This window comes from Molothrus ater, chromosome 17 (assembly GCF_012460135.2).
Source record: "Molothrus ater isolate BHLD 08-10-18 breed brown headed cowbird chromosome 17, BPBGC_Mater_1.1, whole genome shotgun sequence".
In the NCBI taxonomy this organism is placed as follows: domain Eukaryota; kingdom Metazoa; phylum Chordata; class Aves; order Passeriformes; family Icteridae; genus Molothrus; species Molothrus ater.
In genome coordinates this window covers 14,071,019-14,092,098 of record NC_050494.2, presented here as the reverse complement: position 1 = coordinate 14,092,098, position 21,080 = coordinate 14,071,019, and the positions used below count along the sequence as shown (strand labels likewise).

Sequence of the window (21,080 nt, the reverse complement as noted above, 5' to 3'; positions counted from 1 at the left end):
ACCAGCCACGGACAGCTGGAACACACACAGCAGCAGCAGCAGCAGGGCCAGGGGCACATCCCCAGCAATCCCCGTGAGCAGTGCTGGCAGGAGGGTGGCTGCCAGCAGGACAGAAATGGCCTGGTCACACACACAGAGCAGGGCCCCCACACGGAGCCTGCAGCAAGGCCAGCTCCTAAAGGGACCTGGGCAGCTCACTCTGAACTGGAGCTCTGACACCCAGCCATGTGTCACAGCACACACACAGCACATGTCACCCTCAGGATGGGGCACAGGCTGTGCCCAGCACCTCTGGGAACACCACAGAGAGTCCTGAGCAGGACTGGGAACATCCTTTGGGATGGCCAAAGGGAACGGCCTTGGGATGGCCTAAGGGAATGGCCTTGGGATGGCCCAAGGGAATGGCCTTGGGATGGCCTAAGGGAACGGCCTTTGGGATGGCCTAAGGGAACAACCTTTGGGATGGCCTAAGGGAACGGCCTTGGGATGGCCTAAGGGAATGGCCTTGGGATGGCCTAAGGGAACATCCTTTGGGATGGCCTAAGGGAACGGCCTTGGGATGGCCTAAGGGAATGGCCTTGGGATGGCCTAAGGGAACAGCCTTTGGGATGGCCTAAGGGAATGGCCTTGGGATGGCCCAAGGGAACAGATTTTGGGATGGCCTAAGGGAACAGCCTTTGGGATGGCCTAAGGGAATGGCCTTGGGATGGCCTAAGGGAACAGCCTTTGGGATGGCCTAAGGGAATGGCCTTTGGGATGGCCAAAGGGAACAACCTTTGGGATGGCCTAAGGGAACGGCCTTGGGATGGCCTAAGGGAACAGCCTTTGGGATGGCCTAAGGGAATGGCCTTGGGATGGCCTAAGGGAACAGCCTTTGGGATGGCCTAAGGGAACAGCCTTTGGGATGGCCTAAGGGAACGGCCTTGGGATGGCCTAAGGGAATGGCCTTGGGATGGCCTAAGGGAACAGCCTTTGGGATGGCCTAAGGGAACAGATTTTGGGATGGCCTAAGGGAACAGCCTTTGGGATGGCCTAAGGGAACGGCCTTTGGGTTGGCCTAAGGGAACAACCTTTGGGATGGCCTAAGGGAACGGCCTTTGGGATGGCCTAAGGGAACAACCTTTGGGATGGCCTAAGGGAACGGCCTTGGGATGGCCCAAGGGAATGGCCTTGGGATGGCCTAAGGGAACAGCCTTTGGGATGGCCCAAGGGAACAGATTTTGGGATGGCCTAAGGGAATGGCCTTGGGATGGCCTAAGGGAATGGCCTTGGGATGGCCTAAGGGAACAACCTTTGGGATGGCCTAAGGGAACGGCCTTGGGATGGCCTAAGGGAACAACCTTTGGGATGGCCTAAGGGAACGGCCTTTGGGATGGCCAAAGAAAGCAGCAGGACGTGTCCATCCTCAGCTGTGCTGCCCCAGCTCGAGAGGCTCAGACACTTGGCCATGGGCTGCAGGCCATCTGCAGAGCCTGTCCCAGCCAGCTCTGGCTGTGCCCTGGCACTGCAGGCCTGCCTGGCAGGGAGCACATGCCATGCTTCCAACCACACTGGACTTGTGCCAAAACAGGCCTGGTGAAGGGGAGGGAATATCCCAGGTACTACAAAAATCCCACATCAAGAGACCTAAACATGGAAGTGATGGGAAAAAAACAGACTATTCCTGAGGCTGTGTGTTCCTGCTCTTCGGCCAAGAAGCTAAAATTTGCTCAAGCTGAAGTGGGTGGTTAAGCCTTGGAAACTTCAGAACAAGTTCATGCTACTGTGGGTGCTGGGAGAGGGCAGAAGGAGCATCACAGAGCTGGAAACTTCCCCTGTTTTGAACTGACAGCGAGCAGAGGCCTTGGGAGAGCCCCCTCAAGCAGAGCTGGGTTATGTCTCATGGCCAAGTCAGCAGCCAACATCCTGTTGGTGAGCTGGGAGTGTGCTCTGCCCTGGCTGGGTCACACATGGGTCACACCACGGGGCTTTCCTTGGGGTCCCCTCGGCAGCACCGTAAGCAACCCCTCAGCATGAGTAATCAACACTGAAAATAATCACCCAGTGTGTCTTTTTGGGCTGGAAATCACCACGGGGAGTGGACACAGCCAGCAGAGTCTGCAGAGGGTTTGGTCACTGCTGACCCTGGCTGAGGGTGGGATGACCCCCAGGAGAGACAGGCTGCAGCCTCCTGGCCACAATTCCTGTGACTCAGGAGGGTGACTGGCCCCACTGGGGGCTCCCTCCTTCTCATTCGAGGTGCTCAGAAACACCCCCAGCTGTTTTCTTTTCCTCCCAATGGTGTGAGGTGCCCAGCCTGGCCCTGCATGGGAAGGGGCCAGAGAGCAACTGCTCTGGGCTTGGCTTAATTTGAGAATGTCATCTGCATCCAGCTGTTAGCCTTTTGGAAATCTGCTGGGCTTTGTCTGCCTCGTGTGGCTGATGCTCCAGCTGCACACCCCTGGCAGCCAGAGAGTTTGCTTGGAGGACCCAGACAGGAAAGCCCGTCCTGAGAGCACCCTAGGGCTCCCACTCAGGTGGGAATGAGGCTAAACTGCCCTGCAGTCACAGCAGGAGAGTGGGGAAGCTGCACAAATATGTACCCATCAATAAAACTGCAAACCATTACAGCATTGCTACCCACTTTCTGGTTTTCTGCTTTTTTGCAGTTGTTTTTGTAAAATCCCATCTTGTGATGGGAAAAATCAATGCTATCTATGATTGAGAAAGAGGACAGGCTGGACCAGAGTGCCTTGAAAGGGCAGGGCAGACTGCAGAGTTATGAGGAGGTGGAGGCTTGCTGAGACTTCTTTCCAAGGAACAAATCTTTAACAGGGTGTGGGTTATACATGTGAAAACAGGGTGATCAGGGGATAGAGCTTTACTACCTGAACAATTCTTCCATTTGACAGCTGAATATCAAATCCCCTACTTTTATCCACAACGGCTCCAATTCCACACTCAGTTACTCAGGGACATGGACAAAACCATCCATCACTGAACAGTCAGGTAAATACAAACCACCACTAACTGCAGCCTGATCACAAAATTGGCTTTCACACCTTTCCTGAGCAACCACAGGAACGATGTGGGGTGATTAATAACTCCTCATTATTTACTAAGCAAGCTATAAAAGAAAGTCTAAGTGATAGGAAAGTGTATTTGGAGCAGTGCTGTGCTGGGGGTGCTCCCCTGGCAGGGGCAGGAAGGCTCTGGAGGCAGGGATGCTCTGCAGGGCCCTGGGGGGAAAAAGGGAGGCAAAATCCCCTCTAGAGAACCCCAACTCCTGCTGATGCTAAGCACATTGTACTTAAAATTAAACTAAGCAGAAAATACATAGTGTGGGCTGCCTGCAAGTTCACTAAGCCGGGAGAAGGGACTGCTTTAATTTCCCTTTTACCTGGAAAGGAAAATAAACTGGAGAAAAAAACCAGTCCAACAAAATAACCCCACCACCTCTTCTGAGGGCTGGAAAAAACCTGTCTGAGAGGGGAGATAGGTGCAAACACCTCATTGAACATGGGCTGTTTTCCATCCCCCAGCAGAGGCCTTGCTGTGCTCTCAGCTGGGCTGGACACGGGCAGAGGGCTGGGCGAGGAGCAGGAGGACGTGAAGCTGGCTGTGCTGTCCAGAAGATGAAAACACTACTGCTGTTTATAGAGGGAAACCCAATTCGTCAGCCCAAATGAATTCCTGGGCTAATCCATGCAGGCTTCATGTTTTCCACCGGCCCCAGCCACTGTACAGACTATCTTTAGGAGGCACAGTGTGTTTGGAAAGGAGCAGCTGGAAAGAGGGGACGCTTATGCCAGCTTGGAAGGCTCTCTGCTATGGAAAAAGAGGAATGCTCTCTTGGGTCTCCCCACAAAATTAAAGCATCTTCATCCAGAGCAGAGCGATGCCAAGCACAACAAACAAAAGTGGCTTTCCCCAACTCTCCTGGGCAGCCTCGCTCGGGGCTCACAATGGTTTCCATAGAACTTGTTTTGCTATCACAACAAATTCGAGCTGTCCAGGCGGGATGGCCACGCTGTTTTCAAAGACAAGAAAATTCATTTCCTCACTTCTTGCCCTGCCAAAGCATTTCTGCCTCCGTGCCACAGACAGGGGCTCCCCAGATAACCGAGCATCCGAGGGGTGGTGGGAGAGACCCCAGAGGCTGCGCCCTGTGGCACTCAGGTGTGGCACTCAGGGGCTGTGCAGGCTGCCCTGTGCTATCCCCAAAGGCTCTGTGGCACTCAGGGGCTGTGCAGGCTGCCCTATGCTAACCCCAGAGGCTCTGTGGCACTCAGGGGCTGTGCAAGCTGCTCTGTGCTAACCCCAAAGGCTCTGTGGCACTCAGGGGCTGTGCAGGCTGCCCTGTGCTAACCCCAGAGGCTGTGCCTGTGGCACTCAGGGGCTGTGCAGGCTGCCCTGTGCTAAGCCCAGAGGCTCTGTGGCACTCAGGGGCTGTGCAGGCTGCCCTGTGCTATCCCCAAAGGCTCTGTGGCACTCAGGGGCTGTGCAGGCTGCCCTGTGCTATCCCCAAAGGCTCTGTGGCACTCAGGGGCTGTGCAGGCTGCCCTGTGCTAAGCCCAGAGGCTCTGTGGCACTCAGGGGCTGTGCAGGCTGCCCTGTGCTATCCCCAAAGGCTCTGTGGCACTCAGGGGCTGGGCAGGCTGCCCTGTGCTATCCCCAAAGGCTCTGTGGCACTCAGGGGCTGGGCAGGCTGCCCTGTGCTACCCCTCATCCTGCAGGCTCCCATCCTGCCAGCCTGAGCTCGGGCACTGCACGCAGGTGGGGAACAAACCCCAGGCAGCAGGGTGTGCTCACTCAGGAGGACACCAGTGCCTGGTGCTGCTCACACAGACTCTGAGACCAAGGCATCGCTGCAGCCTCTCTGGCAGCAAGGGCTGGATCATTTGCCAGGTTCTGGCCCCAAGGGCTGCACTGCAGTGTCCCCGTGGGAGAGGCTCCCTCCAGCCCCTGCACACACACACGTGCTCAGCAGCAGGCTCTGAAAGCAGAGACGTGTTTCTGCACGACAGACTGGAGGAGCATTCAGTGCTGCATCTAAACCAAGACTGTTATCTGAACAGCCTGAAATTCTCTGAAGCCATAATCTTGATCTAAAATTTACATTGGTTTTGAAGAGCTAAGAAGTGTAACCAAGAACAAAACAAAGGGCCAGAGATACTAATTTCTAAAACAGACATAAGCACTAGTTTTGTGTTTTAATAATAGCCTATAAAAATTGTCCTGAAGAAAAATTTGTATAAAGATCAATGGCATTTTTAAAAAAGGAAATATCTCTTACAACACTACTAAGTTATTTGAGGGTATGAAGCTGCAGGATGGCCTCAGAAAAGCCCTCATGTAACCCAGCCTACCTAGCTGAAAATCAGGGTCTACCTGCTGGATGCTGCAATCTTGGACTCCTTTCCAAGGAAAGAGACAGCACCCCACTCAAAGCAAACAAACAAGGGTGCAGGAGAAATCAGATAAGAGAAAATGTAATGCAATTTTAAGGAAGAAAGATACACACCCAAACTACAATTAAAAAATGCAGCTGCTAAAAGTTCCCCTCATGTTTGCCTCAGTCCTGATTTAAGCCTGGATCTGCCTGATGCCTGGTGTGTCCAGACTATTTCCAGCCTTTGCAAACATCATTTGCACAGAATTAGAATGACTTCATCTGCAGTGACTTGAACTGGGGCACTTCCCTGAGTCCTAAGCTCAGATTCCTCTGCTGGTGACCAGGGGCAGAACTAGAAGCCCACAAGCAGCTGATGAAGGCCCAGCACTGGGAGGGATCTGACCCCAGAGGGAATGCAATGCCTGCTCCAGCAGCCAGGCCTGTGGCCCCGTGGCTGTGGAGTCTCTGGAACCCAGACCTCAGCAAAGAGCTGCTCACAATGACAGATGCTGAGCCCCGGGAGCTTCAACTGTCACAGTACGTTCACCACTGACCCCCATACTTATGAAGTGGTTCCCCCTTCTTTTAGGCACTCTCACTCTTTCCAAAGAAACTGAGAAACCACCTAAATAAACCAGCAGCCATCCATTGCAAATGTCACAGGAGTCATTCCTGTGTCTCACTATTTGTCCTACATTTGACTCCATTCATTCAGGGCTGATGAAGTCATTCATCATTAAGAAACCAAACCAAACCACACCACACCACAATTTGGGAACCTTTGACTAGACTGCCCTGGCAGAGCTGATCACAGGAATGACTGCAAACTCACACTTCTCTAATTTACTGCTGCCTTTGCCCTCCTTGCAGAGAGTCAGAGCAAGTCACCACTGAGGAAGGACCACGCTGCTGGCACTTTGCAGGGACATCACCCACAGCTTGTGCAGGGTCTCAGCTTCATGCAGAGCACAGTTATCCACAATTATCCTCGTGGAAAAATTCCCCCTCAGGTGCAAGCCTAGCACCCCAACATCCACAGGCAGAAGTCAACAACCCTTTTCTCACTACATCTAAATTGCAATCTCACTCTAAAGAAGCAGTGTTTGTTCAGCTGAAGGCAGAGGTTAGTCTATGCTTTGGAGTGCAAAGTTTCCAAACTAAAAATCCACAAAAGGACGTGGCTTGATTAAAATGGGAACTGTGTGGATTAGGAGAACGTGTCAGAAGATGAGGAGCGTCAGCCTTGTTTGTCACTGGGTCACCAGGAGCTGCTCGTGGTGAAGCTCTGTGATCCTCAGTGCTTTGACTCCAGTTAACAGTAGCTGAAGATTTAACTCTTCTGTACCTAACACTGGCTAAATCCAACTCAGACCAAGTTCTCAGTCATTTGCAGACCATTAGTCATGCAAATTTGTAGGGATCAGAGTTTTAATTCCAAACAGACTGCAGCATCCCTTGGAGATGTGCACACAAACTGGAGGATACGAATGCTTGCAAAATTGGGAATCCTTGGATTTCAGGTTTTTGCACAGACCCCTCTTAGAGCGAGGAGTCATCTGTGAAATCCCCAGCTGGATGCATGCCCAGATTTCTGTGCTTGCAAAACTGAAGCATGGGGACTCAGTGATGATTCAGACACAACTGCATCGCTTATACATTTTAGGTTTCTTCTTGGTAAACACAGAAAAAGCTGCATTACAGAGTGAGAGTGTGAAAGCCAGCACCTGCCTCAAAATCCAAACCAGCAGCTGAAGTGCTGCAGGGAGTTTTATGGTCCCAAGTATTTGCTCTTCCCCCATCCCTGACTCTCCCCTGGCACAGCCAGGGATGTGCTGCTTGCTTTTCACATCACAGGAGCTGCAGTCACCTATGAGGTCATGGAGCACCTCGCACAGCCAGTGCAGGATTGTCTTGTACATTTGCTTTAAAAATGCCTCTAAGCACTCACTGCATCCAAATGTGAGCACAGAACTCCCTTGGAACTGGTGAGGAAACAGCAATAAAAGGGTTGGGCAGTGTAAGGCCATCCCAGCTTCTGCTGGGCAGAAAAGCAGCTCTCACTGCTCTGAGTTCTCCCAAGAAAACTAACTCAGATGGGAAATTCAGATGATTCATCCTCATTTTCTTAATTTAAAAATGGCCAGAGATTTATCAATAAATACATATTATAAATTAACCTTATATTCTAGAGGTATGGGTAATTATAAATAAATTACATTATTATTTATAACTATGAAAAACAGGTGGAAAACCCCCAGATTTTAAGCTAATAAATTCTAGGTCCCCATTCTTGTGAGACAAGAGGTTTATACAGACAAAAAGTGCCCCACCAACTATCCCTGGTCCCTGGCAGGAGCAGACCTGAGCTGAGAAATTCTGCTTGTGCAAGTAATGCTGAGAATCCAGGCATTTTTCTACAGTAGAAGAGTTTATAACTGCCTTTCAGTTTGCACCATAAAAAGATTGTAGATCTTTAAGATGGTTATTCTTGCCAAGCATTTTATTTCACAACAGTTAAAAAAATGTGCAGATGTTTTCCAAACTTTTCTGAGCAGCAAGGCTCTGCAGCTGCTCCCAGCATTTCAAAGTGCAGCTCAAAAAGGACTCGAGTCCTTTTCAAGAGCCATTGCAGGAGGAGCTGAATCCTCCCAATTCTTACATCGAGCTTTAAGGGGAGAAAAGACCTTTCCCCACCTCTGTGCATTCCTAGCACGAACTCAGTTTGTAGCAAATGAAGCTGTGAGGAACAGCAATGCCAAACCCAGGCGTTCAGGGCTCATGAGTCAGGCCTCCAACAATCATGAGACTGGTTTTTCAATCATGCAATCAACCTCCCGCCCCAAAGTTGCATCAGTTTTGTCTGTCTCAATTTTGAAAGCCCAAAACATGCCACTTGTATTTTTAACATTTTGGTTTTTTCCTCGGATAGGACCTGAAAAGATCAGTAAGAAAAGTCACCTGCACAGGGACTTGTAAATTGCCATTAATATTCCAAAAATGCAATGAAATTTGCAAAGAATTAGCAAGAGCCTGGAGCCGCCATGTGGATGTGAGCTAGTTCACTGATTAATATTCAATTACATCATGCTCATTCTGAAGGGGAGCTAAAAGGATTTTAGGATTTTCCCTATTTGTGAGGGCAAACACCCCCTTGCTGCAGGTACAAGGTCCCTCAGCAAAGCCTGCTCCTGGACATGAGCCCAGCTCAGTGCTTCACCAGTGCTGGGAGTTACTGGGATTCATCCTGAGGTACTCAACAGACCAAGCAGGCTGAGCTCTGCAATGACTGTCACATAAAAATCCCTTCTATTTCCCCATATGTTCACATTGACTCTATCAGCTACCCCAGCTGAGCAGGAACAACCCCCTGCCCCTGCACAGCCACCCCAGCACAAACCCCTGCAGGGAGGGAGCTGCTGCTGTTCCCTGACTCTGCTGATCCCAGGCTTTGACACCAGCAGAGCTGCGTTTTCACCAGAATAGCTGTGTTAGCAAAATAAAATTAAAAAACAAAAAATCCCAACCACCTTAACCAGCCCAGCTCTGTGGTGAGCTGCTGGAGTGTAACACAAGCCCTGCTCGAGGTTTGCAGAGAGCATTTCTCTGGTTCAATGCAAAATGGAGAATTCAGCACTAGAATGAGTTCATCCCCTTTCCTACTTCACATGGTTTTGTTATAAACCATTTTCTAGCTGCACACCTCTCATCACCAAAGTCCCCATTTTTAAAACCTGCTGTTAAAACTGTTACGATTTTGACAGAATTTCTGTGAGAGGCACCCAGAGTTTTCCCAGCTGGTAGGAAGATCCCTTTTCCTCACACCTGCACTTGCTCACACAACAGCTTTGCTCAGTCTCCAGATTCATCCCCAAGCAATGAGAATGCTTCTGGCAGGCTGACCCCAGTGCCAGAGACCTGCCAGCAATGCTCACTGCTGGCAGCACCTCCAGCTCTCTGACAGGTACAGCACGACAGGAGAGAAAGGAGACAGGAGCTCTGCCAGTCCCTCCCGTCAGTGCAACGAGATTTAACCACCCACAGCACAGCCAGTGCTGCTCCAGCTCCTGCACACCTGGGGGCACCTGGAAGTCTGGGATTCTCCAGGAAAGCCACAGCTTCACTCTGACTTCTTGCCTCAGCTGGAGCCAAGTCCTTCAAAAGCTCTGATCCTGCTTCACCCATCTGTGAGAGCTGGGGACAAGCCTGTCTGCCTCCTTCTGCTGTGGAATAATTTTAATTCATTACCATTTCCCTGCACTGGAGTGAAAAATGTTATTGCTATTATCCCTTTAAATTGAAAGTGGATTGAAGGAATAAAAGTAAATGTATGGTCTATTTTGGCAGATGCCTCCCAACAGATGGGTGTCTATGGTCTCCTTTGTAAGAGCTGTCTGCTGCCTGTGATTCAGACTGTCTAAGGAATGCCACGAGCTTGGACTAAATGGACAACAAGTCTGGGAAAGGACTTTATTGTGGTTTAGAAGCTTTCAATTCCCAACTGCACGAACAAGCTCTTTTTTTCAAGTAACTCTTTGCCAGTATTTCAAAACTATCATTGCAAATGGCCTGATGCCTCCCAAAAGCTGAGTGCTTTCAGCTGATAAGAGCCAGCCTTCAAAGGGGGACGTGCCTTGCACCTCAGTCCCCTGAGCTGGGCTCTGCTGCCCAGGGAGGAGGCAGCAGTGGCCCCGTGCAGCCCTGGGCTCCTCGTGGGCTCTGCATGTTCCTGTGTGCTCCACAGGAAACGCTTTGTCACACAACTGCCTGTGGGCACTGCCTGCACCAATTAAAGATTCCTGCGCTCCAGAACAAAGAGGTGCCAGTGGAACGATGGTTTTAATCACTCCGTTCATTTTCTTCCTTCCTCTACTGCTGATTTGGGATGTAAGGGTTTTTCTTTTTCTCGCTTTGTTTTGGTTTGCATGCTTTGAGGCTGCTGGGAAAGGGCAGTCTCCAAATGGGGCTGGATTTGTCTGAACTTTTAAACACTGAATTTTTGCTAGAGGTGAAGAACAGATGGAGACTGCTATAACAATACAAATACTTAATTCATATTCAGGTATGCAAGTGTAGGTTTTTTTCTGAGAATCCACGTGTGTGTAACAAACAGAAATTAATTAATTCTTAACTGTACAAGAAGGAAGGATAAGGTATTTTTTAATAAAGGTAAACTGAAGTGCAGGGACGTTGAATACTTTGCTGAAAGACCAAGCTCAGACTGAACCCAGACCTTCCTCCTACCAGACTGATCCTTCTACTTCCTGCCAGACTTGAGGGTTTTGGGAGCAGAACGATGGCTTTTCCTCTTTTTACACTGCCTCTAGAAAAGCAAGGCACAGGACAGGGCACGGAGATCCTAACACAAACCCACAAGAGTAGTGATCCAAAAATAAAGCTGCAGTGTACTGAGGGAGTGCTGCAAGGTCCCAGCAGAGAACAGAAAATCTGTAATAATGTGAGTCAGAGCTTCAGGAATGAGCCTAATGAATACATAGATTTGCTAGAGTGTTTGAGCAAAATGCTTTGGAGAATATACAGGCTTCACTCTTAGTCAAACTCTGCCTGAGCAGAAGTGACCACACCTTCTATGAAAAGGAGTTCTAATTAAAAACAGAGCATGGCTTTTTTAGATGCAAATTGTTGCTCGAAACTGAACCCCAGCCCATTTGCAGGACTCAAATTCACCCTGTCTAAAATGCCAGCAAACAAGAACATTCCCCTCTGCCCTGTCTTGCTACTTGACTCTGCACGGACACGAGATGGAAACAACTTCAAACCAACCGAAAATCTGCCCCTAGAGCCACCAAGCTCTGTGCTGTGCACGGGCTCAAGACAGTGTTTGGAGAGAAAAGCAGCTGCTCTCAGGCAGGCAGGACCCTGGCCCTGCCAGAGCAGCCCCAGAGCTCAGCGGGGCTCTCTCTGGAAGCCTCAGCTGCCAGAGGTGCCTGTGCCACCCCTGCATCCAGGGGCAGGGCAGGGCCAGCAGGATGCTCAGGACGGGCCAGAGCCCCCAGGACTGGCTGGCACAGGGAGCTCTGCCCTGCAGCAGCACTCTGGGCTCTGACAGGGTTTGCTGCAGGCACTCCCTGCCCAGAGAGAACAGAGCTGGCCAGAAAAGAAAGCTTCCTGCTGAATGTGAATTTCATGTCACGGTACTGGGGGGACAGACTGAGGGTTTTCTTGTTACTGAATGAAAGAACACAGGAAGGAAATGCATGGATGAAATGTAACACACTCTGAGTAGTACTGGATGAGCAAAACTGCACACTGAACACACAGCTTGTCATGGAGGGGATCTGAAGAGCTGGGTGGTGTGAGGACCACACTGCACATCCTGCACAGCCGCTTTCTAAAGAAATATCTGACGTGTCTCGAGTTTTCTGCGAAATACCTGAGCTCACTATAAAACATCTCTGCTGATCAGCAGCCTGATAAACCACTACACAGCATCTGCCTTGCTCCTCTCCTCCCCAGAGGACATCACTGTGCACCAAAAATAATTGACAGCTGCTGTATCCAGCAGACTTGGGAGTGTCAGATGTGGTTAGGCGGTTACTATTTGAATTATGACAATCATTTTTCTTTGCAAAGATCTCAATCTAAGGCAGGCAAGCTGATAACACTCAAGCTACACGGCCATGATCTGTGTGTGGAATTGAGCCTCGTGTCTGAGTCCCAGAGGGGGAACTGGCTCTGCAGGAGGAGCACAGGCAGTGCCCCAGCCCTGGGTCACCCCCTCGACCCTGCCCCACCAGGGGATTGCAGACAGTGCTGCAAAGAACTACATTTTGGGCTGGGTTTGTGCTTTAAAGAGTTAATCTCAGTGCTCCGAGGGCGCTGCAGGAACTACATTCTATTTGTCAACATACTGATGTGGTTGTTTGGGTAACTTTTACCATCATGGGCGGTTTGGTTATGAACAATATTAAGATGAGGCCTCGGCTGAAAGGAGCTTATGACTCTGTCACCCCATGGCTTTCACTTGCATTTGAGGCTGGTCCCTGCTTGCCAGCACTAGCCTGGACACCTGATGCATCCCCAAGGGTCTCCTGGCCCTCAGGGACACTCCTGCCACGATCCTCACTCCCCAGGGAATCCCACAGTAGTGAATCTCTGAGGCAGAGGTGTATAACAAAGGTTTCCCTGTCACTTTTTCATGAACAGCCCCCTCCTCTGGGGACTCTTCCCAGTATTTGCTATCAGAAAGTTACAGATATATCTATTTTACAGAGAAATATGGAGGGGTATGTGTGTGAAGGCAGTCCTGTGTGGAAACGCTGAACTTGCATCAGTCCCCGATGGGTGCACATCCAAATCCACCCTCTGTGACTGGGGAGTGGAGCCTTCCCTCCTGCAAGCCTGTTTTGTCACCCTGGCTGGGAGGGCAGGGCTGGGAGGCTGCAGGAGGCACCGCAGCCTGGGCTGGGCTGAGGCTGCACAGAAAGAGGAGAAGAGGGGCCAGAGTCTCCTTCCAGAAAGCAAGAGGCATCTCTGCACATCTGCAGCAGGGCCAGGAACCAGCTACAGCTCTGCTGAAGTGGTCCCCAGGGGGCTGGGGAGGGCACCAGCTGGGCACCAGGCACTCCTGGCACATGCAAAGCCCATCTGAGAGGATGGTAAATCCTTGCCATCACCTGCCTTGGGCTCCAGGCTGGTCTGGCTGCACTCAACCTCGAGAGCCCCCAGGCCTGGAGTCCTCCTGCAGAGGGGAGAGCAGCTCTCACCATTCCAAAGCAGGTTAAATGTGCTGAATTCCCAGTGCTTTGTGCCCTGTGGAGCAGTGAAGGCTCTGAGCAAAACCAAGCCATGCTCTCAGGAAGGACAAATCACGTCTTTTTACAGCAGGGAAGAGAAGACAACAATGAGGGGTGCTGCCAGCAGTGAGTTCAGGGGGCTGAGAGAGGTGCAGAGAAAGGACAGTGGTGCCAGCTGGGGGATGCTCTGCTCTGGGCACGGCCAGGACAGCCCCAGCACCCTCAGCGTGCCCACCCTGAGAGGCACCAGCTCCAGGAATGAGGAACTGCCAGCGTGGGCCATGCCCAGGCCACTCCACAACAAAGCTCAGGACAGAAACAAAGCCCAGAACACTGAGGCTGTGGGTTAACCACCAAGGCAGCGGGCAAGGGCTGCTGAGAGGAGGCACCAGAACAAAGAGCCGAAAGCTGGATGTCAGCAGAACTCTGGAGAAAGGAGAACAAGGCAGGGGCAGGAGGAAGATGGGGGAAGGGAGGAAGAGCAGAGGGAAGTGAGAGGCAGCAGCAGTGATTGCCCAAGAGCCTGGGCAGCAGCAGCAGCAGCACTTGGCTCATGCCAAGCCTGCCTGGGCCAGCACCAGCTCCGTGTCTGTCCGTGGAAATCACTGCAAGACCTCACAGCTCACTTTATCTCACAAGAGCTCTCTGGATAAAGGGGATTTAAGGGCAAAGCCTCCATAATCCTTTGGGTTTGCTTTCTTTTAATACCATAAAGCACAAACCCAAACTTTCTAGTCAGGAAAAACATGGCTTTTGTTATGTTCTGAGTCACTTTTCCCCAGCAGCAAACAATGTGGCTTTTCAATTCAAGTCCTGAACATTTCAGAATGAAATGCTTTGCAAAGCCCTAAAGTAAATCACAATTCTCCAAGTCACACTTCCAGCTGATATAAACTCACTGAGGTCAGTAAAGAGACTGCATGTGGCCCATCCTGCCTGGCCTGACTTGGGTGGCATGATTGATAAAGCAATCCCTAGCTGAAATCAATTGAAGATGATGCAGGCAGCCAAGGAGAAGCCTGGGATTTCATTATTAATTGCTGCAGTTCTCCTAATGGCTCCCTTAGCAGGGGGGCTGAGTGCATTCTGGGTGAGCTGTGCTGCCCTTGGGTGTCACTGGCCTGATGCAAAACTCAGCAAAATTAACTTGGCAGTCTATCTTAGGAGTTCTTTTAAGTGGACTGTGGCTTGACTTTGAAGATAGATTCTTGAAGTAAAAGCAATCTCTTTTCTTTCTTTTACAAGGTGTGTACCAAGTATTCTTGGAAATGTGGAAGAATCTCTCAGCTTCTCATCTTAAAAACACCCTAAACAACAGAGCTTTGTTCTCCTGTCAAAAAGATTCTCTTGCCTCGTTATTATGCCCGAGTCCCTGAATGAAAAGTAAATGTCCCAAGTTAAATGAATCTCCTGAATCTCCTGCTCAGAGAAGGGAAGCAGTAAAAACTCTCCAGATTTTACTGCGATGGCACCAAAGCTGCATCACCCGCTCTGCAAACACAGTAACAGAGGAAACCATCCAACCCCTGCCCACAGACCCAGCAGTGAAGGCTGCACACAAAACAGAGCACCCAGGACCCAAGCTGAGGAAAGCAAAACTTTCACGGGCACAACTTCACAATTACTCCAGGTAAGTGCAGTAAAAATCCCAAACTGTTGAGTGCTTGGAGCACATCCTGGTGCACACGCAGGAGATCCAGCTGCCACTGCCTGCACTGAGAGGGGAGCAGAGCTACCATTTGTGACAGCCAGGTCTGTACTTCCTGCACAGGAACATCCTGCATTTGCAGCAATAGTTCCAGCAGCCTCACTGCTGCTCCCACCAAAATCAATGTTGGGTTTGCTGCTGCTCTCTGTGATTGCCATGTCCAGCTGCACTATTAATTTTGCATTGATTTCCTCCTGCCAGAAACATGCTTTAATAAAAGAACCAATCAACCAGACTGCCAATGGCTGCCTACCTAAGAATAAGCAGGATATGTTCAAAGAAAGCTTTACTCTAACTTATATTCATTCCTAAAGGCTAAATCAGCTGGCTCACAACAAAGGAACAGCATTGTTTAACTTATCAATGTCCCACTGTTCATCTAGAACATCTGCAATGGTTTTGCCTGCAGCACTACCCCATTCATTACAGGCCTTGATATATTGCTCAATGGGCTTTTTTTTTGGTACAAAATGTACAAGAGCATTTTTACAAAGTGGACTTTGCCCTGATATGAAAAAATATAATAAAATAATGAAGAAGTAATTTCAGATCCGCCATTTTCCAAACTGGCAATGGAACCTTTGGCAAAGGGAGACAAAATGGGACCAGCTCAACGTGGCACAGAGCAAGCAGAGGGGTCCTGTGGGTGAGTGGCCAAAGTGCTTTGCCATCAACCAACAATGCACCTAATGAGCGACCCAATCCAGCCTGAAAGCACAGCAAATGTCCACAGCCACCAACATCCACAGCGTGCAACAGGAGCGCTGGGACCTCTAACCTCAGCCCCTCCCTCCAACAAAGCAGCCCTGAGAGGGGCACAGCACTCACCATCGTCCAGGTAGGCCTGGTCCAGGTTCTGCTCCTGCTTGATGGTGACTCCTGCTGGCAGCACGTCCTTGTGCTCGGTGCCTGGGGGCCCGTTCTTGGCTGCCCTGGTGCCCGGGGCCGCCTGCTGCTGGATCACTGTGGGGTACGAGCTGGGGCTCAGCCTCTGCGCCTGGCTGCCCTGGGGCTGGCTGGACCTCGACACGCTGCCCGTGAAATTCTCACAGCACATGATGTGCTGGAACTCCTGGTGGCTGCCACACCTCAGCTGCTGGCTGGTTGGAGAGTAGTGGATGACAGGAGAGGACTGCTGGTGGCCCGGGGAGTGCTGCAGCACGGCCGCGCTCTGGGCTGGGGAGCCGGCGTGCACCAGCACGGACCTGTGCCCGTCCCCAAGGGCAGCTGGCGTGGCCATCAGGCCGGGCTGCTGGTAGCCCAGCTGGCTGGGGCTCAGGCTCTTGCTCCTCTGGTAAATGACAGCCGGGTTCTGCTGCTGGTACCGCGAGTCGGGAGAGGAGAGGCCTGAGCGCAGCTGCTGGCAAGGAGCCATGGTGGCCACGAGGCAGGAGGGGGACTCGGTGGCCAGTGTGTGCTGTGAATAGTAAGGCTGTGTTACTGTCCCCAGAGCACTGTGCACTGGACTGCAGATTAGGGCTGGATCATAGTCATCAATGGGCTCTGTTTTGATTGATGGTACTAGAATAAAGCATGCAAAGGACGTTATTTGTAACGAGCTGAGGAGAAACAGAGAGGTTTTCCTTGAAGCAATAAGAGATTTAAGCCTTCTACAAGATTTGTGTGTCTAAATTCATATGTCACAAGCACTGAGTTTAATAAATCACCCACATGCAACCACTGCAAAGATTCTTCAAAGCACTCTGTGCTAAGAGGTTCTTGAAAATTCGTAAATGCACTAATGAAGCACAAATTGCTAAAGCTGAAAAATTCAACACTTCAGCTCCTGTTTTAATTCATTTAAGGGCCATTCTGGAACACAGACAAAATAAGAAGTCATAGATAGGTGTTTCATGCAGTACTTCCATCTCAAAGGAGACCGAATCAATAGAAATCCCAGGACATAAACAACTGCCCTTCTTTCTGTCCAACATCTAACCAGTGACCAAAGGCAGAGCTGAATATTCTAGAGCTTTTGTCTCTGCTGCACAAAGTTCCCTCAGTGCTGAGAGCTGAAGACCTGTCTGACACCATCTTTTAAAAGACCATCATTTAGTAAGGGTTGTATGAATCCTGGTGGGGTAAATGATGGTCCTCTACATTTCCGATGATTTTTTGGTCAAATCTTCCCCAAAACTCAATACAGAAACACCACACCACCACCATGCAGTGGTCATGCAAAATTCCTGTCTGGAAGTAAAGCTTCCTTCTCCTAAGTTGTGTATTTTAGGTTTTATATTGAGATGGAAGTGTGCTTCTCAATACTGTTCCAGAGCAGAACAATTTAGCAACTGAACAAACCCTTCACATTGGTGAATACCCAATAGAGTTCATGAATTCAGGGAGAGGACCAGAGATTTTCAGGCTGGAGGAGACCAAAATAAGAGTCTGAATGAATGTTTGCCTTTCCTTAGAGACCAGTCAAATAAAGACATCATTTGAAGCTTGCATAAAATCTGGTGCTGTTATTTTATGCTTTCTGCTTTCCACAAACACAATACTCTGGTTTTCTCACAATAATTTCCCCCCAGCCAAAGCTGAGAAATTCTGGGAATCTCATTAGTAATCCTGCTGCATTTATTGTGACATGGCTCACCAATCCCCCAGAGGAAGAACATCACAAAAGCATTCATATTTTTCCCAGCTAGCCTCACTCTGAAGAATATATATTGCTTGCCTTCCTCCATCCCAAGCCCTTTCCCAGATCTGATGTTTTCTTATTGCTGGACACGTCAGAGAAGGCAACACTCATGGTTTTCAGAGGGTCACACCACGTCCCAGACTGAGCCTGTTCCCACTGAGGCTCTTGGCAAACTCCCACCAAGTGAATGGGGCAGCATCAGCCCACTGCCAGAATAACAGATCACTGACACCCCAAACTGATGGAAATTCCTGATCATAAATCACAGGCATCCTTTAAACCAAGCAGCTGCTGAGGGCTGAATTGAATTAGCAACATTTAGATCCTCAAAGAATGGCAAGAAAACAACAGAGCAGAAAATCAAACCCTGCTCATGAACTTGGATAACAAGTGGCTCTGTCCCTGAGAATTACCTGGGTGATAGGTGAAATGCTGGGGTTGGCTTCTTTTCCTTTTGCCATTGATGACATAGAAATTCACCTTCACGGCTGTGCGGATGTGCTTGTTCCTGTACTCAGGAATTTCCACAAAAAGCATGCTCTGAAAGAAATGACACAGGGGACAGCAAGGGATCAGCACCTGAGGCTGGCCAGGGGCTGCAGTGCAGCTGCCCTTGCTACACCTCCAGCCATGACAAGAGGAACCTCCCTGTTCATCCCTATAAAGAAGAGAAAAAAGGGGCAGATGGTGAAAGACCAGCAGCTTTTTGGCACTGACAAGTTGGTTTCTATGGACTGTATCCCTCCTGAACCTGGAGAGAAGTCTCAGCTACAAATAAAACACGAAATGGTGACAAATGCAGAAGCTCTGCTAATCCCACAGTGCCTGATAAAGGAGTGTGCACTGCAGAATTCCCTCTTTTTGTCAGAGTAACTCAATTATTCTGTAGGCTTTGGATTTATCCACAGGCAGACCCTGCTGCCTCCTGGGGCACCATGGCCCATGGCAGAGTCACTGCTGGCTCCTGAGAGCTCTGCCTGCCCAAGCAAGCCAAGGGAACAGAGGGGCTCCTTCCCTCCAAAGAGCACTGGAAGTCCTGCAGGACAAACCCTGGGTTTGGACACAGCAGCCAGGGCTGGCCCGGGGGCAGCATCCTGCAGAGCCTGGGCTGGCACTGTGGGTGTGCAGGGCAGAATCCAGCAGGGACTCCCCTGGGGGTGGCTCTGCTGCAGGAATCAATCCTTCCTGCAGCACATGCACTGCTGCAGCATGTGGCACTTGGTCATCGTGGCATTGCTGCTCTTTCTGCTCCTGCTCTGCTCTTTGGGAGCTCCCCTTGAACACAAGCTGGAGAGGACATGGCCCTTGTGTTTCATACTCACAGGCTGGCTCTTGTCTTTGTCCACTGTTGCCTCCATTTCCCAGATCTGCTGCCCATCTACAAGAATATCACAACATTAACCTCACTGTGTTGTTTTAGTTTTTTTAAATCAAAGAACTTATTAAAAAAAAAGAGAGAGACAAATCAAGGGCATTAAGTTAGCAAAGCTCTCAAAATGGACTTAATTTCAAGCACCTTCCCAGTCCTAACTGAAAGCAGCAGCATTTCATTGAAACACATCACTGAACACTTCTCTCACCAGGAAAGAGCTCACATACATATTAAAGTTCAATGTTTATGTAGAAATTAGCCAAACTGAGGAATTAAATATTTAGCACAGGTGCAACATCTGCTTTTGACCAGGCCTGAGTCCAGCCAGCCTGACTGGTGGAGGGCACCAGAAGGTCACACAACTTGTGAATGTTCACACTGGGTCAGCAGCTCAGCAAACTCTGCTGCTTTGAGCCAAGACCACTTGGACTCCCACAGAATGCCCCTGACAGCCCTAAAGCCGTGGTAAAGCACCAGATATTCACTGTACTCTGGTGCAAAAGCACTCCTCTGCACGTGGGACAGCCTCTGCCCTGAACCCCTGCAAGCTCTGCTGCCCTTAATTATTGCATCCATGCAGCTCATCTCCATCCTGAGTTACACAAAATTACATTAGAGAGAAAATAAAATGTGATCCCCCTGTATGGAGCAGCACCACAGTAACCCCTGTGCTGCAAGAGTGTGTCAGCAGTGACAGGACATTCATTCACAGACTGGGTGCTTCCTCTGGTTACAAATATTCCTTAAATATAGAAACATTTTTTGCAGTGCTTTCCTTCTTTATTTTTGTTAGATTTTAATCTTTATCCCTTTGATTTTCATATTCCATTGAGCTTTTAGCCAAGCAATTTGCAGAAGAAAAGTACTGATGGGAGGGAAAAAAATTGCTTCGTACCTTTCTGAAAGCTTGCTTTTAAACTGGCCAGAGGACACATATCCCAATGACCTGATGGACTGGGAATGCTGCAGCCAGGAGCTGCTGTCTGCTTTAGGGGAGCAGCTCTGCCTGCTTTGGGGTTCCCCAAAAGGGCAGGACAAGGGGGAAAATCTCCTAAACCCAGTCCTTCTCACAGAGCTTTTTATTTTTCCCAACTCTTGGAAGTTCTGCAAGAGCTGCTTTTGTCCTCTGTTATTTAAGCACTTCTGCTTCTGGCAAAAAGGGAAATGAAAGAGTATTTTTAAATGCATTTTGCATTTCTTCTGTTGTTTGCTCTTTGTTCTGTGCTGGGCCCAGACAATGAGCTGACAGATGTGCCAGGCTCTGGGGCAGCCTCTTCCCAGCTGTGGCCAGGACACAGCCCCAGGGTCCCTTCTAGGACAGAACCTCACCTGTCCCACACCTGGACAGCTCTGCTCACACCCACTGGGCACAGGCAGCTTGTCCTGGAGCTCACAGCTCTCATCCCTCCCTTGGGGTGGGCTCCTGGGGCTGCTGTGGGGCAGGGGGCACCAGGACCCTGCTGGGCTCCCTCACCCAACCCTCCCTGGGCCATGGACACAGCAAGGAACAGCTGGGAGTGTGGCCCCATCAGGAGATCCCAAAGAGTGCAAGTGTGGCCCCATCATGAGATCCCAAAGAGTTGGAAATGTGGCTCCATCAGGAGATCCCAAAGAGCTGGGAGTGTGGCCCCATCAGGAGATCCCAAAGAGTGCAAGTGTGGCCCCATCAGGAGATCCCAAAGAGTCGGAAATGTGGCTCCATCAGGAGATCCCAAAGAGTTGGGAGTGTGGCCCCATCAGGAGATCCCAAAGAGTGCAAGTGTGGCCCCATCAGGAGATCCCAAAGAGTTGGGAGTGTGGCCCCATCAGGAGATCCCAAAGAGTGCAAGTGTGGCCCCATCAGGAGATCCCAAAGAGTTGGGAGTGTGGCCCCATCAGGAGATCCCAAAGAGTTGGGAGTGTGGCCCCATCAGGAGATCCCAAAGAGTCGGAAATGTGGCTCCATCAGGAGATCCCAAAGAGTGCAAGTGTGGCTCCATCAGGAGATCCCAAAGAGTGGGGAGTGTGGCCCCATCAGGAGATCCCAAAGAGTTGGGAGTGTGGCTCCATCAGGAGATCCCAAAGAGTGCAAGTGTGGCTCCATCAGGAGATCCCAAAGAGTTGGGAGTGTGGCCCCATCAGGAGATCCCAGGCTTCCAGCTGCAAGGAGGGAACACTGAAAAACTCTGAATTTTCTTTCTCTTTTTTGAAGTTCCCTCCTGTGAGTTGTTCTTTTCTAGCGTGGGGCTGAG

The 21,080-nt window shown here is 50.2% G+C and overlaps 1 protein-coding gene across 1 annotated transcript in view; it reads right to left on the bottom strand.

The window, feature by feature from the left end:
* Positions 1–21,080, bottom strand: part of NFATC2 (nuclear factor of activated T cells 2) — a 78,616-nt gene that overhangs the window by 16,575 nt on the left and 40,961 nt on the right. The window contains exons 7-9 of the mRNA XM_036396037.2: positions 18,800–18,855; positions 17,891–18,017; positions 15,665–16,357 (exon numbers count right to left, since the gene is read on the bottom strand). Coding sequence (XP_036251930.1) covers positions 15,665–16,357; positions 17,891–18,017; positions 18,800–18,855 — 876 coding nt within the window. The remainder of the gene's footprint in view (positions 1–15,664; positions 16,358–17,890; positions 18,018–18,799; positions 18,856–21,080) is intronic.